Consider the following 24,089-nt stretch of genomic DNA (forward strand, 5'->3'; position numbering starts at 1 on the left):
GGGCAGGAAGCTGTGAGTAGCGGGGGGGGGGTTCATGGGGCAGGAAGCTTGTGAGTAGCGGGGGGGGGGTGTTCATGGGGCAGGAAGCTGTGAGTAGCGGGGGGGGGGGTTCATGGGGGCAGGAAGCTGTGAGTAGCGGGGGGGGGTTCATGGGGCAGGAAGCTGTGAGTAGCGGGGGGGGGGGGGTTCATGGGCAGGAAGCTGTGAGTAGCAGGGGGGGGGGTTCATGGGGGCAGGTAAGCTGTGTGTAGCAGAGGGCTCGTGGGGCTGGAAGCTGTGAGTAGCAGTCAGGGGCGGTCAGCTCGTGGTGCCGCTACAGCCGCACTGCTGTGGGTCGCAGAGGGGGGGCCAGCACTTCAAGCAACCAACATGAGACAAGGGGGAGTGCGGGCGGGGGGCCGTGGCTCAAGCAGCCGGCTACCGCGCTTTTTGGTAAAACGCTGAAAGCTGCACGCCCTCCGTCTGCAGCGCCCCCAAGCAGGTTTTTTTTTTTTTTTTTTTAGTACATCGATTCTAAAACGCACCCCTATTTCAGAGATGTGAAATTGGAAAAAAAAGTGCGTCTTAGAATCGAGGAAATACGGTATGTCTCCATAGTCAATAATTGGCATTAGCATCTGCTGTGCGATACGCTTTCTGACCAGGAGACTTAGGGAGGATTTGTTCCTGTAAAGTACCCCTAGTTTGGCATAGGTCTTGGTTGTCAGGGTGTCAATGTGCATCCCGAATGTTAAGTGGCAGTCGAACCATAAGCCCAGGTTTTTAAAACTAGTGACAGGTGTTAGGGTGGTGGTAGCGTTGGTTCTAATCAGGAGCTCAGTCACTGGAAGCTTTAAAAATTTAGTCTTGGTCCCAAATACCATTGTTACAGTCTTGTCAGTGTCTAAAAACAGTTTGTTTTGGGAAATCCAGTTTTCGAGTCTCAAAAAGTCAGACTGAAGTATGTGTTGAAGGTCAGAGAGGCTATGGCTGTGTGCATATAGGATTGTGTCATCTGCATACATGTGTATTGAGGCTTCCTTACAAGCTGTGGGAAGATCATTAATGAACACTGAGAAGAGTAGGGGCCCCAGAACAGAGCCTTGCGGGACACCACAGGTGATATCCAGGGGGTTGGAGTTAGAGCCTGAGATGGACACATGTGGGATCTTCCTGATAGGTAGGACTGAAACCAGTTTAAAGCTCTGTGCTGCTTAGCTGGGGGGCGGGGGTGGGGCTGTGGGGGTGCCGGCGGTGGGTGGTCCAGTGCGTTCTGTAGCACGCGCCGCCCGCAGAGAGGGAGAGTTTGCGACAAGAGGGGGCTGGGCGGGGGTTTTGCGGGGCTTGGCCATTACCTCACGCGGGTGGTTCGCCCTCATTGCTGAACTGCCGGCAGGGGCGTGGCCACGCCTCCGTCGCAAGTTCCACATACAAAAAAAATTGTTTGTGAGAAAACTTGCAGTACAGCGCGGCTGTTAAATGCGCGCCGACGCATGTACTGGGCCCAGATAGATTTGGGGGCGGTGCTTGTGCGCACAGCGCACGCAGATCGCACTGGGACTGCAGCCTAACGGTGGTGCTACCATGCCCACTTTGTATATGCACATTGACTCTCTCTACAATACTTACAAGGATTTCCACCCTCCCGGTGCAGCAGTCTACGACATTTGGTCGCATAACGGTGTGCAGCCCAGGAGATCCCCAACTCAGGACACCCACTTAATGCTTAGATAGACAGAACTTAGAGGCCACCAGCTATCAACATATATTGTATGCATACATGCAGAGTTGTGAAACCGGATCAATTTATAAATGAATGTTCTTTGCTTTGGAGGCTCTGAACATGAAAACATGAAATCATGGGGATGTGGGGGGGAGAGCCAGGATAACTTTCCCAGGCCTGGTGGGGTTTGCTTTGCCGGGCTTAACCTTACCACATGCTGAATTTGTCGCTGCCGCCTTCCGCTCAACAATTTATCCCCCCTTGCTTAACACCGGGGTCTCGGTATGTCCTGGGCCCCAGAGTAACTGCATGAAATACTTATATTAGCACTGCAGTACTAGAGGTATCGGTAGCAGGTTAGTCTGCAATTCACCCCTCTAGGACTCTAGAGCTGCAAGTGGGAGATTTGGCGAGTCCGACATCTTCGCAGTATAGTCGCATTTTAACTTTAAGGTTGGGTGACTGAACCAAAGAGACAAATCATTTCACAACATTGATTTGTTTACAACTGAGTAATCATCCACAATACAATAAATGAGGCTGCTTTTGTAATCTGCTCTAAAGCTGCGAAACCCTGATCTATGTGCTACTACTAAATATGTAAAACATTCGACAAATAACAACCAGTATCTAAAAGCCAACACCAAGAGATCAAGTGCAAACACATGCCGACTTGCCCGCGATTCTGACCGATGGAAATTGCATATTGTTTGTCTCAGTTGCTGAGTGTTACTGCATTACTGGAGTCTATTGTGTTTACCCACAATGTTTGATGCTCTCTCCTTTCTTTTATCTGGCTCGCGTATCTGTGATGTGATTATTCCTTAGCTATTTGTGTCAGATGTCAGTCACTTCCTCTGTCATTTCCCCTTATTTTGATGCGGATCCCCAGAGAGTGGTCGGAGATGGAAGTGACTTTTAGTTTATTGGATTGAGTGTCTCTGTTTCCTGGTGTCTATTTTAGGTTTTCATGTCATTCTGAGGGACAAGTAACATCTGCCATGAGGACTAAAACATTTCACAAGAGCAAGAAAATAGGCAAAATAGCCCTTATCTGCACTGTTTTCTGTATTTTCTTTGGGTGCCGAATAAGGATTTTGTGCAGTGGTCTTAATTGACTGTTTTGGTGTATGGGTTATTTAGCATTTGTTACCTGTTTTTAGACGTGTCATGAAAATCTTGAGGTAGTTCATGACTCCCGAGGCCCGTTTTCTCCCCTTTAAAGCAGCAATACATCCACCCCCCCCCCCCATTTTTAGTTGTTTATATATAAACTATGTGACAATTCTACATTCTTACCTAAGCTGACAATCGTTTGGTGGTCCTGTTATAAATCTGGCAAAATCCTGATTGTGAGCCTATCATAATGGTCGCCCTTTCAGTTTCAATCAATCCTTCAATCAGTGTAACTCAGCAGATACAATGGGGGCTATTCTATAAGCCTCGATAACCCACTTATCGAGGCCTTTTTGGCCAAAATGCCTACTGTTATTCTGTAAACCTCAATAAGTGGGCGATAAAGGCATGAAGCGCCAATTTTTTCAGCCGTCAAAAAAAAATTGCCGGGTGACTGGCAATATGCCACTTATCGGCAGGTTCTGAAATTTGTGCAATTCTAGCAGCCTCGATTAGCTTATCGAGGCTAACCGCGGCTCTAGAATGGCGAGTTTCTCCCAAAAACCTCACGCCAGGAAAAGTTGGCGTGAGGCTGGTGAGAAGCTGCTGAGAAGGCGGCGAGAGAGGACATAGAAATAAAAATACATTTTTCCTGCATCAGATACATGCCGGGAGTCTCCGGAGCTGATATCCATTAATATCAGCACCGGCATGAATCCCATGCAATAAAAATTTATTTACAGGCAAATTCATTACCTTAGCGGCTGACCGCTAAAATACAATCTAATGGCCCCTAACCCCTTAATCACCTTAGCGGTTAATAACCGCTATAGTAATTAAGGGATTAACCCACCCTCCTCCGCTACCCACCCGGGAGGCCTAACCACCCACCCCGGGACCACTATACCCACCCTGTACCCATTGATTGACACAGTGGTATATCATACCCATATAATATGGGCATGATAAGCCACTATAGCAGTCAATGATCAACCTAATAAAAATAATTAAGGCCAAAAATAGACACTAATCAAAGAAATACACAAGCAGCTAAACGCCCCAACAATAAAAGAACAAAAATGCCTCAACTACACATCAGTTAGATTAATCTATCACTAAAACAGCAAAATAATTCCAATTATGTTATTCCAAAACATAAGAATACAAATAAATAAACACCTATCCAACCAATCAATTAAAGAAATAAAACCAGTAGCCAACAAATCAATTAATTAATTTAAACCAGTAGCAAACAAAATAAATAATTAATTTAAAACGCTAACCAATCCTAAAATGTACTAAAAACAAGCCATCCAAAGTCAAAACCACCTAATCCAAACAATAAACAGAAAAAAAAAAAATAACAATCATTAGAAAACAAGTATTTGCCAAAACCCGCAACATCATCCCGGCAATCCTTCTCCATCAACCTTGAAGATCAGGAAAAGGTAACAAAAATATTATTTCTTTAATCTTCTTTCACCTTCTTCTTACTTTATCTGTCATTATTTTCTTTTTTTATTCTATCTTCATCTGTCAATCAAAAAACCCCATGTTAAATCCAAACGGATGTTGCCATATCGACTTCTTCTGCTAAAATGAGATGGAACAGGCCTTATATAAGGCCTGTGACGTCACATTTTAGGGTCCGATGGTATAGCTCCAATCCGATTGGACGCTGTATCATGTGCCCGTTTTTTTTTGTTTTTTTTAAGCATGTGACATCTCCAAGGGAGGTACGTCACATCCTTAAAACCACATGGCTATGTGACATGGTATTACAGCCAATGGGATTGAAGACAATCCCATTGGTTGCTGTACCATGTGATAGGTCACATTAGTTCAAAAGGATGCGACATCATCCCTTAAAGGTTCTAGAGAAGAGGTTCCTGGGGAGTAGAGGAGCCTCGGTGTATAAAGTTCCAGACACCCATCATTTCCATCTTTGCTTCCTCATCGCCCAGCCGCACGAATCCAGCATCTGGAATAAGGTAATGCCTTCTTAGTAGCCAATAATAGAGACACTGATGTAAACTCCGTAGGAGGCGGGCAGGGAGGGTTACACAATATTGGAACCAGAGAGTCCTCCAGAACGGAACCACCCTATGTACAGCTCTGGTGACCAGGGCCAGATTAAGGCTTTGGGGGGGACTGGGGCCCTTTAATGCAGGGGCTCCCTAGTTTTTTCCTTCTTCTCTCACTCCCCCTTTCATTCTTCCTCCAACCCTATCCCTCCTTCACCTTTTCCTCTCCCCTTCTTCCTCCCTCCCTCCCTCTCCACATTCCATCTTCCTCTCCTCCTCCTCTTACAGCCCCACTCCGTCAACCCCCTCTCTGCACACTTCCTCTTACACCCCCTCTCTCTGTCAATCCCCCCTCCCCACTCTGTCCTCCCTCCTCTCACTCTCTCCCCCTTCCTCTCACACTCTCCCCCTTCCTCTCACACTCCCCTTCTCCTCACTCTCTACCCCCTTCCTCTACTTGCTCGCTTCTCCCTATCTACTCACTCTCTCCACCTCCTACTCACACAATTCCTCCCTCCTAATCACACAATTCCCCCCTCTGCAATCAACCAACCCCCCCAGCCCCTCTAAGAATTTTACCTTGGAGATGGGTGGTGAAGACGGCTGGAGTTCTCTCCAGTCGGCTGCCCTGAACCTCTGGTGAAGAGTTGGCCACGCGGCATGTGAGCTGAAGTTGGACCCGACTTCCAGAACCCAGTCACTCCGGCAGAAGATGAGAGGGGGAGCACTGCTGGGGCCTCTGCTTGCCGCCAAGCTTCCCCCCCTGCATTGCGGCATGGTGGTTACATATCTGTGTGGGGCCCAAATAAATAGGGTGGTCCGAGGCACATGCCCCCCCTTAATCTGCCCCTGCTGGTGACCCCCCCCCTGGTTACCGAGCTACTTACTGGTGAAGAGACCAGTATATCTTATTGGTTTCTAAAATGGACCCAAATGGTCATCCAATAGAAAGCCGTAGCTAAGGATTGGCCTAAGATATCGAAGCCATTTTGTTTCCCCCAGAGGGGGGAGTTAAACCTGATAACACTGGTAAATATCTTGGGAACGGGCGTCTCCAGAGCTGAAGTAGTAGAGACAAACGTATTCATGTTGTATATTTTTAATTTTTATCGTTTCTTCATCACACTATATAATATGGTGTTTGTTTTCACCTCTCTAGTGTATTCATGATCACCGATTTTTAAACTGTGGTTTTTATTATGAAAAAAAAATGAGCACAGACCAAAATGTGTGGGTTCTGGACCACAATATGGCATTTTAATGGAAGTGCTTAATTCCGTGACTTCAATGTGACTCGATAGACGTTTATGAGATTGCATGTGCTAAGAAAATCAGTGAGACTCCCAGAAAATCATTGAGAGTTGACAGGTCTAAGAGCTGCAATTTTAATAGCTTTGAAATTTAGGCCTGAAAACACAGTAAATAACTCCACAAACTATACAATGCAGATTGCTTTCATTACCCAGTTTAGGGCCGTACAGTGAGGACTGGCCCTTTCCCGTTTTCCAGGGGAGCTCTTGGAGTGACCTGAACGTGATCTGAATGAAAGTAGAGAACCTTCCCCTTCTGGTCACCAGGTGACATCGCGACCATGTCACATGATTGCAACTTTCAGAAAAAATCCCATGCCCCTCCCCCTCTGGCACTTATGTGATTAAGTGTATTTGTCATAATAACTCTGTGCCCAGGGCATACTTGAAAACGAGAGGTAACTCTCAATGAATTTCTTCCTGGTAAAACATTTTACAAATAAATAAATTAAGCTATAATTAAGGAAATATATCTAAATTAAGTTAGAAAGCTGCATTGATTTGAGCTGAGATAGTGGTTCCCAAATCCAGTCCCAACGTATCCACAAAAGGCCAGGGTTTAAATTCACCCTAACCTGTATTTTGTTTTTACAGGATGGCAAACAGGGTGCCCTCCAAATCTGAGCCACACTATTTTCAGCTTTGGGGACCCCCAGTTCCCAAGATACTGGTGAAGTTACCGATATTACTTCGGGATTTTGAAAAGGGATTTAAATAGCCAGCCAAAAGGAAGCCACAACCGATGCAGCTTCCAATAGCACAAGATTTAGCAACTGTTTTTTATTTATTTATAAAAATGTTTTACCAGGAAGTGATACATTGAGATTTACCTCTCGTTTTCAAGTATGTCCTGGGCACAGAGTTATACAAAAAATACATGGTTGCGTTAAAAGAACAGGGGTTATACAGTCAATTCCCAGGCATTTCATGGACAGACAAAGTTGGAAAATTGGGTACAAGGAATACAGGGGCTTGTGAGTTTCAGATTGAAATAGAGCAGCTTTAACATCACCAAACAGCAGCAAACAGCTCACACCCTTTAGCTGCGCCAAAGGCCGTCCGCCTTTGGGGCAACGCAGATGTACACTGGGGGTGTTGAGATTCAATGCAGCTGTGAACACAAAGTTCTTTGTCCTCTTGGCTCATTAACATTCCAGTGGGTGGGGTTGACGTTCCACAAAGTACAAGCAAATGTTAACCCTTGGCACGCTAGTCCTGTGCAGAGGGGAGCAGCTCTTGGGGAGCCCCATCAGGCTGTCCGCCTTTAGGGCAACGCAGATGTACACATTTTGTTTCCCCCGTAGGGAGATTTGCACCCGGTAGCTTCATTGCTAAGTATCTTGGGAACTGGGGGTTGCCAGTAGGAGGAACTGCTGAGCCACTGATTCAGCTGCTACGTGTTCATGTGAGGACACTGTTAAAACCTGAACTGAAGCTGGGAACCACTGGGCTATGATGTAATGCATTGTTTATAGTACAATTCTAAATGATGGCTTATTTATGAGCCAATTCAAAATTATATTACATACAATATATTTCTCTGACATTGAGAACTCCTGGAGTGAAGTGTGATATTAGCATGAAAAGTGATTGGTGAAGAAGATTTGCAAAGAAATGTTGTGTTAAAACCATGTAAAAGAAACCAGGGCTTTAAAAACTTCGGTTACTTATACCGTGTCGTCTGTTTCTCTTCTTAACTCTTTTGTTTCAATTCACAGAAGATCAATTCTACAACACATCTTTGTTCCTCTTCATGCAATATACAGTGTATACTCCCATGTAGTCTATACAGGGTGATCACACTCAAAGAGGCACAAAGCTCCTACAAGTAAAAACACCCTGTATAACTGTTTCTTTACATAAGTGGCTATACACAGTAAAACCATAGTTACTTTTATTTCTCTTTGACGTGTTTTAAAATTTTCACATGAATAATTCTGTTTTTAGGAATTCATGGACAGTTGGTTACTGGATATTTGAGACATTTCAGGAGTCCAACCACATGGGTGACACATTATACGGAGGATACATGATATGTTAGTTAGATAATAATCTTTATTCTTTACTTTCTTCGTTGAAAGGGACTTAAAGCAACCATCTGTTGTCTTGGCAAGATTTTTATATTTTATTTGTCTCAGGATACTCCTGGTTGTCAAAAAGAAAATTTTTATATATCGAGGCAAATAAAAGTTTGCTTTGACGTACTGCACTGCTGTGTGCTCCTGGTTTTGTGAACTGTAAGAACATTGTTGGTTTCTTATATCTGATGCAGATTATCTTGTTTACACCAGCTTGTAAACGCAGGTAAAAGGGGGACAAATCATACAGACACAAACGTTTCTACCTCTCATCATACTGTAAGTCAGCGATTCCCAACTCCAGCCCTCAAGACCCCACAACAGGTCAGGTTTTTAGGACATCCCAGCTTCAGCACCTGTGCTGCAGCAGGGACTGATTGAGCCACCTGTGCTGGAGTAGGGATATCCTGAAAACCTGACCTGTTGAAGGGTTTTGAGGATTGGAGTTGAGAACCCGTGCTGTAAGTGCATCCTATAACTTCCCCTAAAACTTTCTATCAACAGTCATACTGGAAATTGCAAGCTGATGCACGTGAGGTAAAATTGGAGCAAAGCACCTCAATATGTTGCTAGAAGGCACAAAATTAAAATACTTTGCTTTTTGTACATTCTGCTCCAACATTGCCTTAACCCCTTCAGTGCCCTACAGAGTTACAGCATATGTCATGAAGGCTGGCACCCTGGAGACCCTTGTGACGCACGTACACTGTATGTCATAGTCATAGCAAACAGATGGGGAGTGCCCATCAGCGGAATGACAGAGCGCTCACAACACACGCTTTGCTGGAGGGGCCATGGGGTTAATACATAGCTCGCCATTCAGTATGCGGTGATGCTGCTTCTTCATGTTATGGAAGCTCATGTGAATGGAGCTCAGAAGTTCCCTGGCACAGGAAAGCAGCTTCACAGCATAATAAACAGAGGCAAATACCCATTGTTTTATACCCATCAACTGGACGTTAAGGAAGTAAGAGGAAATGACATGATAAGCTCCTTTAGATCTGACAAGCCGGGCCCTCAGTACCTTCTGAGTCAGTCTGCGTTCATTTGTTTTTACTTTGTATGTCAGTCAGTTTGTGTGCCATTCCCCTATTGAGGGAATATGTGGGCGTATTATAAATACATGATAATAATCAGAAAACGGCCAAATATTGTAGTTAATGAAGAAAACAGGATCAGTGGCAGGACTACCATTGGTGCTGCCGGTGAAAGGCACCCGGAGTCCGGAACCTTTGGGTGCTCACTGCAAACTGCAGAGGATGAGGGAGCAGGATATTCAGGCTCCGCACTGATGGGGCGGGGGGGGGGGGGGAGGAAGATATTCTTGCACCAGGGCCCCTCTTTCACTAGATCCGCTATTGAACAGGATGCACAAAATAACATAGGCAATGGGCTGGCCTCTATAAAAACATGAACTGTGATATAAATCTCAACATTGCAATATTTTCTTTCTGTACATCAATTACGTCTTCAAGGTCTGAGGTAGCATTGAAGACTGCTCCGAAACATCAACGTCACTTGTTGGAAATGCTAATTAGAAACTTTCCTACATTTGATTCTAGCCTAAATTTATTTTTTTTCTCACACCATTTCAAGCAAAATATCACCTGGTTGGTGCACAAACCCTATGGTGTTAGGGGGATTTTTAGCTGTCTTTTTGCAGGTAAATAGAAATCAGTGTGACTGCCAGAGGGAAATAGGCCTCATTATTCTGTTAGAAGAATACAGTGGGTACAGGCGAGTACAATATATAGAACATGAAACACAGACAGAGCTCAGTGCTACATCCAAAGACACCAATACACGGTACAGTGCCTATATATATATATATATATATATATATATATATATATATATATATATATATATAATCTTTTGAATAAAATGGTCTTTAGTTTAACCCTTTGGCCAAAGTGTTGTAAGCCCTTGAGCCCCTCCAAGGCAGACCACGTCTCAAGGGTACTAAAACTAAAATAGATTCTTAATAACCTGTACATTACCAGGAAGAATGATTTATAATAAATCTGTCAAAATTAGTTGCATAGTTCTAAGTCTGATTGAAGCTCTTATTAACCTGTATAATACCAGGAAAAGCACTCTGTATTAGATTTGTCGCAATCATACTGGATGCAAGCTTATAGGGGTCCTGTATGTTTTGCAATTCTTATTCAGCTGGTCCTGGCTGATTTGGAGGGTGGCTTATCCTTCCCTATTTTTAAGCTCACCCCTCCCACTTTTAAACGGTTAAAGCTCACTCCTTTGCACCTTCCACACCCATGGGAACTTGCATCCAGTGTGATTGCGACAAATCTAATACAGAGTGATTTTCCTGGTATTGTACAGGTTAATAAGAGCTTCAATCAGACTTAGAACTATGCAACTAATTTTGACAGATTTATTATAAATCATTCATCCTGGTAATGTACAGGTTATTAAGAATCTATTTTAGTGTTAGTACCCTTGAGACATGGTCTGCCTTGGAGGGGCTCAAGGGCTTACAACACTTTGGCCAAAGGGTTAAACTAAAAGACCATTTTATTCAAAAGATATATATATATATATATATTTAGGTACTGTACCGTGTATTGGTGTCTTTGGATGTAGCACTGAGCTCTGTCTGTGTTTCATGCTCTGTCTCTGGTTTTAAATATATATTGCCATGCTCAGTAGCACTCCTCTTTGACACTTATACGCATATATATATATATATATGTTGTGGTTATTTTGGGGGTTCAATATGAGCTTATAGGGGTCCTGTATGAGTACAATATATAGAAGATAAATATTCTGCAGTGGTTATAATTTTACGGTGATTCGGGCTGAGTGAAAAACTTCAAATATGTGGCTGTATATCAGAGGCCCCCATAGTATTATTTTTCATGAATGTGTCTCTGTGAATAAGAGTCACTGCAGGATTTGATAGGGACCCATGTGATTAGGATTAAGACCTTGTAGTGTAAATGTAAATTTGTGATAAAACAGTATTTTTGGAACACTCCAACAGGCTTATTCACAATTCATGGGTGGCCAACTCCTGTCCTCAAGAGCCACTAACAGGTCAGGTTTTAAGGATATCCTTGCTTCAGCACTGGTGGCTCAATCAGTCCCTGCTTCAGCACAGGTAGCTCAATCAAATGGATTGAGCCATCTGTGCTGAAGCAGGGATCACCTTAAAATCCGACCTGTTGGTGGCCCTTGGGGACTAGAGTTGGCTACCCTTGTACTGAAGCAGCCGTTCGTGCCATTTTCATCCGAAAACCCCCACTGATCTCAATGGGGGTTTTGGGCCCGAAAACATCTTGAATGGCCGCTTAAGACTATATTGAATAAGCCCCTGAATGGGAATAGGAGGTTAACGTAGCCAACACTGCAGAGGATGAACATGCCAGGAATGTTGATTTTGTGCGTTGTCTGCAGCCATTGTCCCCTAAATAGTGTATAATGATAGTAATAATTAAACGGAGAGACGTTACCCCCAGCCGAGGTTTCTCTATTACTTTTTGCCTAGATGGCATTTGGAGCTGCCTGCCGTGTCCGCAGCTGTTATTATTGGCTACAGCTTGATCGTGTTTTCTGGCCTTTACTGTACATAGACAAAGCTTTAGACCAGTTGTTTTCAACTTTTTTAGTTAAGGAACCCAATAATTATACTGTGAAATTCTGCTGAACCTCAACTCCCTCTAATAGCGCGTCTGAGATCAGATGCATTATAAGGAACCCCAACTCCCTCTAATAGCGCGTCTGAGATCAGATGCATTATAAGGAACCCCAACTCTCTCTAATTGCGCATCTGAGATCAGATGCATTATAAGGATCCCCAACTCTCTCTAATAGCGCATCTGAGATCAGATGCATTATAAGGAACCCCAACTCTCTCTAATTGCGCATCTGAGATCAGATGCATTGTACATTCTTCTGTATTTGGTACAATTTTCAAATGACCTGAAAATTGCACAAAATCCTCTAGGGATACCCACAGAACCCAAGGCTCTCTAGAATCCCCTGTTGAAAAACAGTGCTGTGGGGTGTTAGTTGTAAATAGTCATACCTGTTTTACTTTTTATTGTAGCATTGTAGTTGCTTCAAAACACTAAAATATATTTAAAACAATGAAGATGTTTATACAATACACACACATTTTGTTTCTTAGTCTACTGGGTGTAGTCCAAATTTCTTTTCCTGAAATCCGTAGCTAGTTATTTGTGTGTGTGTGTGTGTGTGCACAAATATAAAGAATAGAAAATATTGGTCTAGGTATGTGAAAGGGAGCCTTGGTTTCCTGTGTAACGCTTTCTGATGTTTGAAAGATTAAAAATGATTCATTTCCTGGCGGCAAAGTGTTCCTAAGATCCTAGACTTGTTCTTAAACCCCTCTACTGCCAGGGAAGATTAAAACACATTACTTAGTGTCCTAAGTGGCAATAATAGGGTTTATTCTCCATAGATACTAAATCCTATCTGCGGTATTTCTATGTATGTACAAGCAAGGTATCCTCACCGGGGAGGAAAAAATACAGCGGGCACGGCCGATCAAACAAATTGGCAAAGGCTGGACTGTGCTAGAAAAAAACTTTATTGTAGCATGGAAGTTTAAAAAGAGAGAAGGGATGGCACCCCCCGCATCTCTTACGCGTTTCACCCACTCGGGGCTTTTTCAAAGAGTGAAGATTACTTGCTGCCGTGCGTCCTGAAGTACTGAATACACCCGGAAGTGACGTCACTCTACCGGTGCTAGCAAGATCTCCCGAGATGTACGAAGGGAGTTTGCACACCTGGTAAGTATGAACGCACTCGTAATGAGTCAGTACTGGACGCAGGGACAGAAATGGCAAATAGTTTGCCAATGAGACAACAGTTTATTTAATCAAGTTGAGTGTTAATTATATATATGCTTGATTAAATAAACTGTTGTCTCACTGGCAAACTATTTGCCATTTCTGTCCCTGTGTCCAGTACTGACTCATTACGAGTGCGTTCATACTTACCAGGTGTGCAGACTCCCTTCGTACATCTCGGGAGATCTTGCTAGCACCGGTAGAGTGACGTCACTTCCGGGTGTATTCAGTACTTCAGGACGCACGGCAGCAAGTAATCTTCACTCTTTGAAAAAGCCCAGAGTGGGTGAAACGCGTAAGAGATGCGGGGGGTGCCATCCCTTCTCTCTTTTTAAACTTCCATGCTACAATAAAGTTTTTTTCTAGCACAGTCCAGCCTTTGCCAATTAGTTGCGCGGCGGCGCCCGCTGTATTATTTTCCTCCCCGGTGAGGATACCTTGCTTATACCTCTACACAGCCTGGAGCACGCAAAGATTAAGAGAAAGAAAAGGAAAAAAACGGACGAACTCTGAAGATATCAGTGAGTGATTTCATTCATTATTTCAATGTCGGAGCCTCCCCAGGTGTTATGGTCATATAGTAGCGGGACTTACGTATGGGGTCTGGGTGGGTTTTAGGACTTCCCCCAGACAACCCTACACAGTCACCGCCAGACCACATCCCAACTAGGGGTTATTGATTAGCAAGCTCCTTTACTCCTCTGTGCATCCGGACTAAGCAGCAAACATTTATTCAGGTGGATTAATGCCCTGCAGCACTGGTTTATTGAGGGGGTCGTATACCTCAATGTTATCTCTATATTTCTATGTATGTATTTCATGTATCCTTGTTTATTCAGAGTAGGGGGTACTGTTTAACCCACTTTTGACTGACTTGAAGCTTGATAAAGCACTGGTTTAACTAACAGGACATTATAACTCATAGTAGGTGAATTGTGATGTTTGCTGCGGCTTAGTTACATGGCATGTGAGAGTGCCGGTGGGGTTAGCAGTTGTAATTGGCAGTGGTCAGTAATGCTTGGTAGTTCTCTGTCATTTATATAAAAGAAGCCTCTGCTACCTGAAAATTAACACGACCTCTATGGAACGTCCTATCTACCACTCATTAAAGCAGCAATCCCCTTGGAGCCTATGTAAGTGTAACTCATACAGTATAATGTTAGTATCTTGCAACCTGAGCATTTCCTGCTCTTTAAAGCGGTAATCCAAGCCGGCGGGGTTTTTGCAAAGTTTTTTCTTTACAGAGGATTGAAGCAGGGGGTCCCTGGAGCTGAACCCCATTTATTTCAGCTTGGGGGGCGTCCTGCTTCCGAAGATACTTATCTCCGAAGTGGGTGCCGGTAACCGCTCTGCTCGGCTAACAAGGATCACATAATGGCTTATTTTTAAAGCTCCGACGCCCTTCGGGCCAATAGGAGGCCGTGACATCATCCGATTTGATTTGACTTCCAATTGGTCCATGTCACACGGGAGCTTTAGACAGCAGAGCGATACCAGCACCCCAGGCGTGGTAAGTATTTCTGGAAGCAGGGGGCCCCCAAAGCTGAAATTGAAGAAAAATTTTACCCTTTGGACATTTATTTTTTTCAAACACTTATATTTTGCCGAACGGAGAATCAATGTTGGAAAGGACAAGAAGAGATCAATGGGGGGGGGGGGGGGAATTGTGTGTGTGCAGAGCACACGCATTTTAAGTGAAATTTCTTTGTTTTTATCACAGAAATTGTATTTGTGATGCTGATTTTTTAAATTAAAAATCAAAACACAATTTCAGTGACAAAACGCAAAGAAGTTTGACTTCGAACGTGCGTGCTCGGCACACACCCCATTTGAGCTATTTGCACTTCTATATTTATACTAATTGTGAATTCCTTGTGTCTCTTTGTGTCTGTGTGTCTGTGTGTGCGTCTTTTCATTCTACTTTGAGACTTAGAAGAAATATGGGGGAAAATATTTCTGTTTCATAATGCTTAATAGCCCATAGGGCTGTGCGGATTTTAAAAGTCTGCCAGGTTTGCAGTGTGTGAGGGATATAGCTAGTGGGAATTAAAGTAAAGACTCCCATTCTACCCATCATAACCAAAAGACTTAGACAGAATAAAAGTGTAAGGTATATTTTATTAAACAGGTATGTTTAAAATGTTTTATGCTTGTGCACCGTAAAATATGAGCTGGGGGCTTCCAATCCCGGGAAGCCGAGAGGCCATGTGGCTACCAAGCTTGGTGCCAGTGAGTCTGCTCAGGTCACAGACATGAAAGCCTCAGAGGTTGCCAAGGTGTGAAAGCCATTTGGGCACTGGAGCTATGAATGAACCGATGAATGGCGGTCCTGGACCACCATTTGCCCCAAGCCAGACTGTGAGGAGCCTAACTCAGCGGGTGGCTTCTGACTAACAAGTGGCAGAGGTGCCAAGTTGGCGCATTCCCTTGTCAGAATCCGAATCCGTGCTTGCCCGCCTTAGACAGATTGGCAACGCTCTGATTGGCTGGTAGGATTTTTCCCAGGCTCGGATTGGCTGGAGTATTTCATGAATTAATCTGAAATACTATAAGAAAGCCAGCAGCCAATTTGGTCGTGAGAGTCTCTAAGATTTTGAGCACCAAGACAGCAGCGGCAAATTTGAAATCACCAAAAGATGCTCTGAGAGAAATACAAGTGAGCCGGCTTCAGAAATTTCAAGGCTAGAAATAAAAGTCCCACTTTTCAGGGCCAAGTTCTGAGAATAGAATGTAGTGGTCGCAGCTGGGATTGCAAGCCGAATAGAGTACCAAAACGTTTGGTACTATCTCCCGATCAAGTGATTTCGGCAGCTCCGGAGCAGATACATCAGGAACTTCATGCTGATTTGAGTTCCAGGACATTTCGGGGCAAGTCCCGGTCAACTTAAAGACTTTGTTTTATGGACTGTTTCACCTAGGAAAGGCTAGTTTTGCAGCCCGGACCCCCAGTAAGTGTGCTTTCTCTTGTATTTTGTAATCCGCTGTGTACGTCTGTTTCTATGGAGTAAATGACAATTTGTTTTACTATTTGGTTTTGCTCAGGGATATGATCCCGGTATAAAGGTGTAAATGCCTGGTGTCCCGTGACAGTGTGTCTCTGTATGTGTGTGTCTGTGTGTGGGTGTGTGTGTGTTCTCCAAAGTGGAGGCGTGTTGTACCTCCGCATGCGCGCCAAGCTGCCGGCTACTGCTCATATGCGCCGAGCCGACGGCTACCGCGCGCGTGGTTGCTGCGCATGTGCGTCACATGGACAGCGGCAACAGACTTTTGCCCACACTGACGCGCACCGACAGCCTATTTTGCCCACATGATGTCACTTCCATGACCTTACTTCCATCTCCAAGGTAAGAAATTCACTCCTGCCGGCAAAGAAGTTTCACTTCAAAAACATGCCCACACAACGCAGAAGCGCAGAACACGATTACCCCTAGAAAATAAGCAAAAAGTCCATGACGTACAGTAGCTACTAAGTCATCGGTGGCCAACTCCTGTCCTCAAGGGCCACTAACAGGGCAGGTTGTAAGGATATCCCTGCCTCAGCACAGGTGGCTCAATCAGTCCCTGCTTCAGCACAGGTGGCTCAATCAGTGGCTCAATCTTCGACTAAGCTACTGATTGAGCCATCTGTGCTGAAGCAGGGATATCCTTAAAACCTGACCGGTTGGTGGCCCCCGTCCACACAAAAATAATCCTCCTTTACCTTGGGGGTGCATTTTCCCACGGGATAATCCAGGAACCAGCCTCTTCTCCCGCCGGGCCCGCATACCCGCCCGTGACGGAAGTGAGGCCTGCCCCACTTCCACAAAGGCAGCGAGGCCCACGTGAAGAGACTGATCATGCGGGTCAATGCAAATGCCACGGGTTGGCCACCTCTGATTTACAGCATTTATTTTGCCCCAGAATTGCTCCATTTTTGCTTTGATACATAAACCTCTTATGAGGGTGCCATGAAACAAATGACCTACTGTACATTCATTGGGAATAATTCTGGTTATTTATAGACAGTGCCATAACTACAATTTTTGGGCCCCCCTGCAATTTTTTTTAAAGGCCCTCTTTCACTCTCTTCCACCCTCCTCTAACTCTCCCCCCGCTTCCCCTTTAACTCTCTCTGCTCCTCCTCTAACCCTTCCCACTCCTCCCTAACTCTCCCACACTTCTCTCTAACTCTCCCACACTTCTCTCTAAGGCTGCGGCCATAGTGCACGCAACGCGCGGCACAAACAAATTCATTAAGTGCACCAGTCCGGCCATACTACGTCTGATGTGACAATGCAGGATTTGTAGGGGACAAATCCATTTGATTTTTCCTGTCACATGAGCCGTTCGAACCAATGAGGGCGAACCAGCCTGGTGGAGTCAGAGCCAGGCCTCTCCGTCACGCGCTTCAACGGAGGACACAGAACACTCAGGTGAGAGGCGTTTGCGCCTACTTCAGCTCTGTCACGCATGCTCTATGTCCGCAGCCTAACTATCCCCACTCTTACCCTTCTCTCTAACTCTTTCACTCTCCTCTCTAACCCTCTCTCCCCCTCTTATCTAACTCTCTGATTCTCTGACTCTCCACCCCTCCCCTATAACTCTCTCATACTTTCCCTCCTCTCTAACTCTTCCCCCTCCACTCTTACTCAATCCTCTCTTCCTCTCTTATTCAACTCCCCTCCCCACACTCAGGGCTTTTTTGACGTGATGGCCCCACAGCAAAAAAGGCCCCCACATCCAGACACAGAGGTTGTGCCCGACCTCTAGCCATGCCCAACCTCCAGTGCCGGCCAGCCGGGCTCGCCCCCCCACTCTTGGGCCCACCTGTATTGCAGGGGTCTCGCAGCAGTCTAGTTATGCCCCTGTTTATAGTAGCATTTCATCCTAAGACCAAAGTGTACTAATGGCAGTGACATTTAATGGGTAAAAAGTGCATGACTGAAACTTTTTTTTTTTTTTTTTAATTAAAATCTGACACCTATAAATATTTTAAAATACTTATCAAAAGTTAGTCTGTAAACATGATGAGCTGAGATCTGAGAGGTGTTTAAAGTAGTGATGTATCGAGTACTGGGTAATTACCCGGTACCTGGCGCTTTTTCAGCTACCCGGAAATTACCCGTACCCGGCAGCAGGGGGCTAGAACAGACAATTTCCGAGCAGCTGAAGATTGTGAAGATTGAATGAACACTTACCTGAAGCCGGCGACGAAGGGTGAGGAAGACCACTGCGCAGCGGCAGACATCCTGGTGGGGGTGGCAGCAGAGGACATCCTTGTTCAGCCGGTGGGAACAGCAGATGACAGCACACAGCTGATGCCGGTGGGAGCCGGAGAACTATGTGACCGGAGCAGGAGCATTTCTACCGAACAGCTGGTGAGGAGCTGGCTGTCCAATAGGAACATGGTTCCCCGGCTCCCACCGGCATCAGCTGTGTGCTGTGTTCTGCTGCTCCCACCGGCTGAACAAGGACATCTGCTGCTGCCATCACCACCAGGATGTCTGCCGCTGCTCCCACCATGTCGCCGCGGTCCTCCTCACCCTCCGCCACCGGCTGTGGTGTAGCAAGTGTATGCTCCCTGGGTCGGGTACCCAGTGAAATTGCCCATTTTCCCCAGGTACCCGGCAAAAAAGAGGACTCAGTACAACACTATTTTAAAGCACCAATACTTTTTTCTTATTTGTACATATGTAAAGCATGTGACAATGTATAATTCCACATTCTTACCAAAGCTGCCAATCATTTGGTGCTCCTGTTATAAATCTGTCAAAATCCTGATTGTGTGCCTAACATACTACAGAACTGATTTATTTAAAAAAAAATTAAAAAAAAACCCATATAAGATTTCACATGTTTTGCTGCTTTAATTTCTTCTAGCTACTCCCATTTGTCTGATGTTATTGTGTTCAACAAGAGTTTGCACAGCCAGAGCCCCCACTCTCCTCCTCCATTAGGCTCTTTGGGAAGGACACAGTGTGATAAGGATTGAGGAAACATTTATTTGGCTAACACTGCCTATTCAAAGCCCAGTAAAAATAAACTGTGCTCAATTTCCAAAGAACAAAAGTATCCAATGTTTTGCCTTTATCATGGTTACATTTGTTTAGGGAAGACAATTAGGTTATTAACAGTACAATTCCTGAACATATAGTAAATAATCTAACACCTTTGCTTCAAATGTGGTCTGTAACAAATTAGTTATATAGTAACTACTACATAGTTACATAGGTACATAGTTACATAGTTGATGAGGTTGAAAAAAGACATACGTCCATCAAGTTCAACCTATGCTAAATTTTGACTACAGATACTTATCCTATATTTGTATTTACACTATATTGACCCAGAGGACGGGAAACAAAATACCCCGTTAAACATCATTCAACTATTTTTCATAAGGGAAAAAATAAATTCCTTCCTGAGTCCAATATTGGCAATCAGAATACTCCCTGGATCAACATCCTTCCCATGTTTACTTATTTGGTATATCCGTGTATACCTTTCCTTTCTAAAAAGATGTCCAAGCTTTTTTTGAACAAATCTATTGTATCTGCCATCACAGTCTCCATGGGTAATGAATTCCACATTTTAACTGCCCTTACTGTAAAGAAGCCTTTCATTTGTTGCTGGTGAAATCTCCTTTCCTCCAACCTTAAGTGATGACCCCATGTAATTTGTACAGCCCTTGGGATAAATAGTTCCTTGTATTGACTCTGAATATATTTGTATATAATTATCATATCCCCTTTTACACGTTTCTTTCCTTATGTAAATAAATGTAATTTAGCTAGCCTCTCCTCATGTCAGATTCTCCTTTATTAATTTGGTGGCTCTTCTCTGCACTCTCTCTAGTTCCATAATGTCTTTCCTATGGAGCGGTGCCCAAAACTATACTCCATATTCAAAGTGTGGTTTTACTAATGCTTTATTTAGGGTCATAATTATGCTTTCTTCCAGTGGCGTAGCTAGACATGGGCGGGCCCCCGGGTACAAAAATTCAGGGCTCCTTTAATATTAATACTGACTGTAATTTTTTTTCTCCCTCCTCCATCCTCTCTCTAATCATCAGCTCCCCCTCAACAGCTCTCCCCCCTCCTCGTCATCAGCTCCCCCTCACCGGCTCTCCCCCGCCTCATCATCATCAGCTCCCTCACCAGCTCTCCCCCTCATCATCATCAGCTTCCTCTCACCAGCTCTCCCCCCTCATCATCATCAGCTCCCCCTCATCAGCTCTTCCCCCTCCTCCTCATCATCAGCTCCCCCTCACCAGCTCTTCCCCCTCCTCATCATCATCAGCTCCCTCACCAGCTCTCCCCCCTCATCATCATCAGCTTCCTCTCACCACTCTCCCCCCTCATCATCATCAGCTTCCTCTCACCAGCTCTCCCCCCTCCTCCTCATCATCAGTTCCCTCACCAGCTCTCCCCCATCATCATCAGCTTCCTCTCACCAGCTCTTCCCCCTCATCATCATCAGCTTCCTCTCACCAGCTCTCTCTCTCCCCTCAGCTCACGCTCTCCCCTTCAGCTCTCTCTCCCCCCCTCAGCTCTCCCTCTCTCTCTCTCCCCCTTAGCTCTCTTTCTCTCTCTTACCCTCAGCTCTCTCTTCCCCCAGCTCTATCTCCCATGCCCAACTTTGGCGGAAGGAGATGATCGGAGGAGCAGCCGGCAGAGGAGCTGTGGCAGCAGACACCGGAAGTTATGAAGACTTCCGGGTCAGACTGCTAGAGGGCGCTCCTCCCCTTCCTTACTGATTCCTCTACCGGCTTCTGTTTACCCCCCAGAGCGCGGGGCCCCCGGCTTTGCCCGGGCTATAGCTACGCCCCTGCTTTCTTCCCATTCATCCATACCCTGTTCAATCCAAGACAAGATCGTATTTACTTTTGTAGCTATTCAGGGCCGCCGACAGGGGGGAAAGAGCTTGGACAAGTGTCCCAGGCCGGCGGCTTCGAGGGGGCCCGGCCTTCGCTGGAAGTTCGTCTATTGAAGTATATGTTTATTTAGTTCTGTTTATATATGGCAAAAATTACATGTGGTCAATGTAATTATGTTATCCGGCCCCTACGGAAACTAGTTGAAGAGGCACTGTCCTATTGTAACCTGTTTTCTCGCGTTTGTCCTTTGTTTGTTTGCTTCCTGCCGTTTAAATTAAACAAACCTTTTGTCATCTCGTATTATTTTTATCCTATACTAAGTAGTGTTTTTCTTTGTGTTTAATTTCTCCAATCATCCCTCTTTTCAGATTTCTAGTTCTAATCTATTTCCTGATCCTTTGCTGACGCCCCCGTGATCCAATGTCTGAAGTACTCCAAGGTCAGACTCCCTTCAAAATTATCTTGACTGAGCTTTTATTTCACATCCCACATTTGTTTTTGAGATCATATGATTTGTCATTGTGTACTTTCCCCCCTCCCCCATTCCGAACCTTTGGTACCGTTTGTAAGCAAAAGTAAAAAAGACATTTTAAAATGTGCTGTACTGCAGTGCTCAGGAGCTTTTGACAGGAAAATATATGTATTTATTGACCAACTTTGGTACTGATGGCTTACTCCAGGAAGATACCTCAATGACGGCAGTGTGTCAAACTCGATTTGCTACAGTAGTTCAATAGAAAAGCTATATTAAACTGTGGTTTAAAAATGTATTTTCTGCAAAATTGTAATGTTGTATTGGCACCCATCAAACACCTTTAATTTGTAGACGGCGCTTAACTTTAGAAGCAATATTCCTTTATGTAAACCATGTATAGCCAATTTAAAAAAAATAATATTTTCCGTTACTTTCTTTAAAAAAACAAAAACCTGACTCACTACAGTGTGTATTGCTTATTCTGTAATATTTTTGGGGTGTTTGTTAAACTGTGCTTGTTAGGCGTTCGGACCTACATTTGCAAAGGTATTATTAACTCAACATTTGTACAAATAAAGTTGATAAATGGATGAGTGCTTGCCTCATATTTCAAAATATGCTGCTAAGAGGATTGTACTTTTGAGAGTCTCTCTGAGCACATACAGTATTAGTTATTAATGTGAGGTAATTGTGGAGACACCGTTAATTAGCATTTTTCCTCTCTCTCCATAATAATTATTATCATACCCCATTGCAAGCTGAAGAGATACAGTAGCCTGTCTTTCCTTTTAATCTCCCTGTTAAAAGTTTTGACTTGTTGGCCAGTCAAATGGTTACTTTGGGGCATGTCAAAAATCAAGTATCAAGAGATTGGAAGGATTCCTTTTATCAAAACAACACGATACTGACACCCTGGCAATGAACAGGGCTCTGTAAATTGCAGGCCTCCTCCAACCACTTGGAAGTTGAGGACATTGAAGGTTAAATTAAGGGTATTATGGGTGCTACATCTGGGTATGGTAGGCTGTTGCAAAAACAATGTTGCGCATCTTTAGCTGCTTTGTCATCGTGCAATGAGAGATATTGTAATGTACTGTGCAAGCATTTCCACTGCAACACATGGAAAATTCATGAGATTCTGTGCTATAGTACAAAATATAATGGTACTATTGTAATCAAAGCCAGAGACACTGGCATACTGTGGCTTATAGTGATCACTGCAGCAGTGTCACCATGTAGTGTGGAGTGAGTGGTGCAGTTGATGTACCCAAGTTTTACATATTTTACGGGAGCCTCAAATACCATAATTTCATCTTAAGCACAGCTGTTGGAAGTATCACTTTCATTAATAAAGCAAGATGCTACTTTGAAAGCAACCCTGCTAAAATAATACTTTCTTTTTTTTTTATATATATTCTTTTTTTAGTCGATTCAAGTGTGGAAACACTTCCAGTGTTTATGGCAAGCCAAAGTGCAACGGACATCGTGAATCAAAATGGCCCCGTTAGCCCTCCAAACACCCTTAACCTGCGCTCTTCCCACAATGAACTGCTGAATGGAGACGTAAAGCACACGGAAACCAAGAGCAACACTCCACCAAAATGCAGGAAAAAGTATGCACTGACCAATATCCAGGCAGCTATGGGTTTATCCGACCCTGCAACTCAGCCCCTCTTGTCAAACAGTTCTGCAAATATTAAGGTAGTTAAGAATGGAGAAAACCAGCTAAGGAAGGCAGCCGAGCAGGGGCAGCAGGACCCCAACAAAAATGTCAGTTTAGAGGCTACGATCAACAGAATTTCAGAGAAGCTAGAAGGTAAAGAGGAAATTCCACATGACCCATCGAGCGCTGAAATCGTACCATTACTCCCTAGAAGAACCAAGAGCTTCCTAAACTACTATGCCGATCTGGAAACCTCCAGAGATCTGGGGCAGAGTCTTGGCAATGACCATACAGTGAAGGAAGAGGAGAGCTTCACATGGATCACCGGCCAAGAATCTGGCATCATTGCTAATGGAGATTTGTTGCTACCAAAACAGAGCAAGACTCCGAGTTCTGATGATAGCCAGGTGCCCACTGTATCATCAAGCCCAGAGACTAAGAAGGACTACCCAAAAACTGGAGCGAAGACAGACTGCGCTCTGCACCGCATTCAGAACCTGGCTCCCAGCGATGAAGATTCCAGCTGGACCACATTATCCCAAGACAGCGCTTCACCAATTTCACCAGATGAGACAGGTAACCAACCGTAATTATCTTTTTCCTAAATGTGGATGATGTGAAATGTGGCCATACCCTAAAGTAAAAGAACAAACACTTAGATATTAGCTGTCTTTTTAAAGGTTCTATTATGATTTCATTGCGAATATGGCATTACAGAAAGTAGAGCTGTATTGCATAACAACTATGATTTGGAAAGAAGTGTAACATAATTACGCAATAATATAGAAAATATTATAACTATATCAGGCTGAGGTGGAATCATATTTATGAACCAACTGTTACACATCTGTGCTATACAATGTACATACAGTATTGAGTCTCATTCATTACGACTGTGTCTTACGGTCTCAATTAAACATGAGGTAAATCCCACACTACCAGGAGAGACTAAGGCACAGTCCTAAACTTGCCACCATGCGGTACTTACCTCCCACCCCCTGCTGATGTCGAGTCCGTAGAGTCGAGTAGAG

At 44.3% G+C, this 24,089-nt stretch overlaps 1 protein-coding gene across 15 annotated transcripts in view; it reads left to right on the top strand.

Moving 5' to 3' along the window:
* Positions 1-24,089, top strand: part of APBB2 (amyloid beta precursor protein binding family B member 2) — a 457,842-nt gene that overhangs the window by 181,902 nt on the left and 251,851 nt on the right. For 9 of the 15 annotated variants that reach the window (XM_075567343.1, XM_075567324.1, XM_075567379.1 and 6 more), the window contains one exon: positions 22,822-23,634. In XM_075567343.1, the coding sequence (XP_075423458.1) occupies positions 22,822-23,634 (813 nt within the window). Of the gene's footprint in view, positions 1-21,288; positions 21,360-22,821; positions 23,635-24,089 lie in introns of all 15 variants that reach the window. The other 6 variants (XM_075567401.1, XM_075567410.1, XM_075567440.1 and 3 more) reach the window with 1 other exon arrangement.

This window comes from Ascaphus truei, chromosome 1 (genome assembly GCF_040206685.1).
Source record: "Ascaphus truei isolate aAscTru1 chromosome 1, aAscTru1.hap1, whole genome shotgun sequence".
Lineage (NCBI taxonomy): Eukaryota > Metazoa > Chordata > Amphibia > Anura > Ascaphidae > Ascaphus > Ascaphus truei.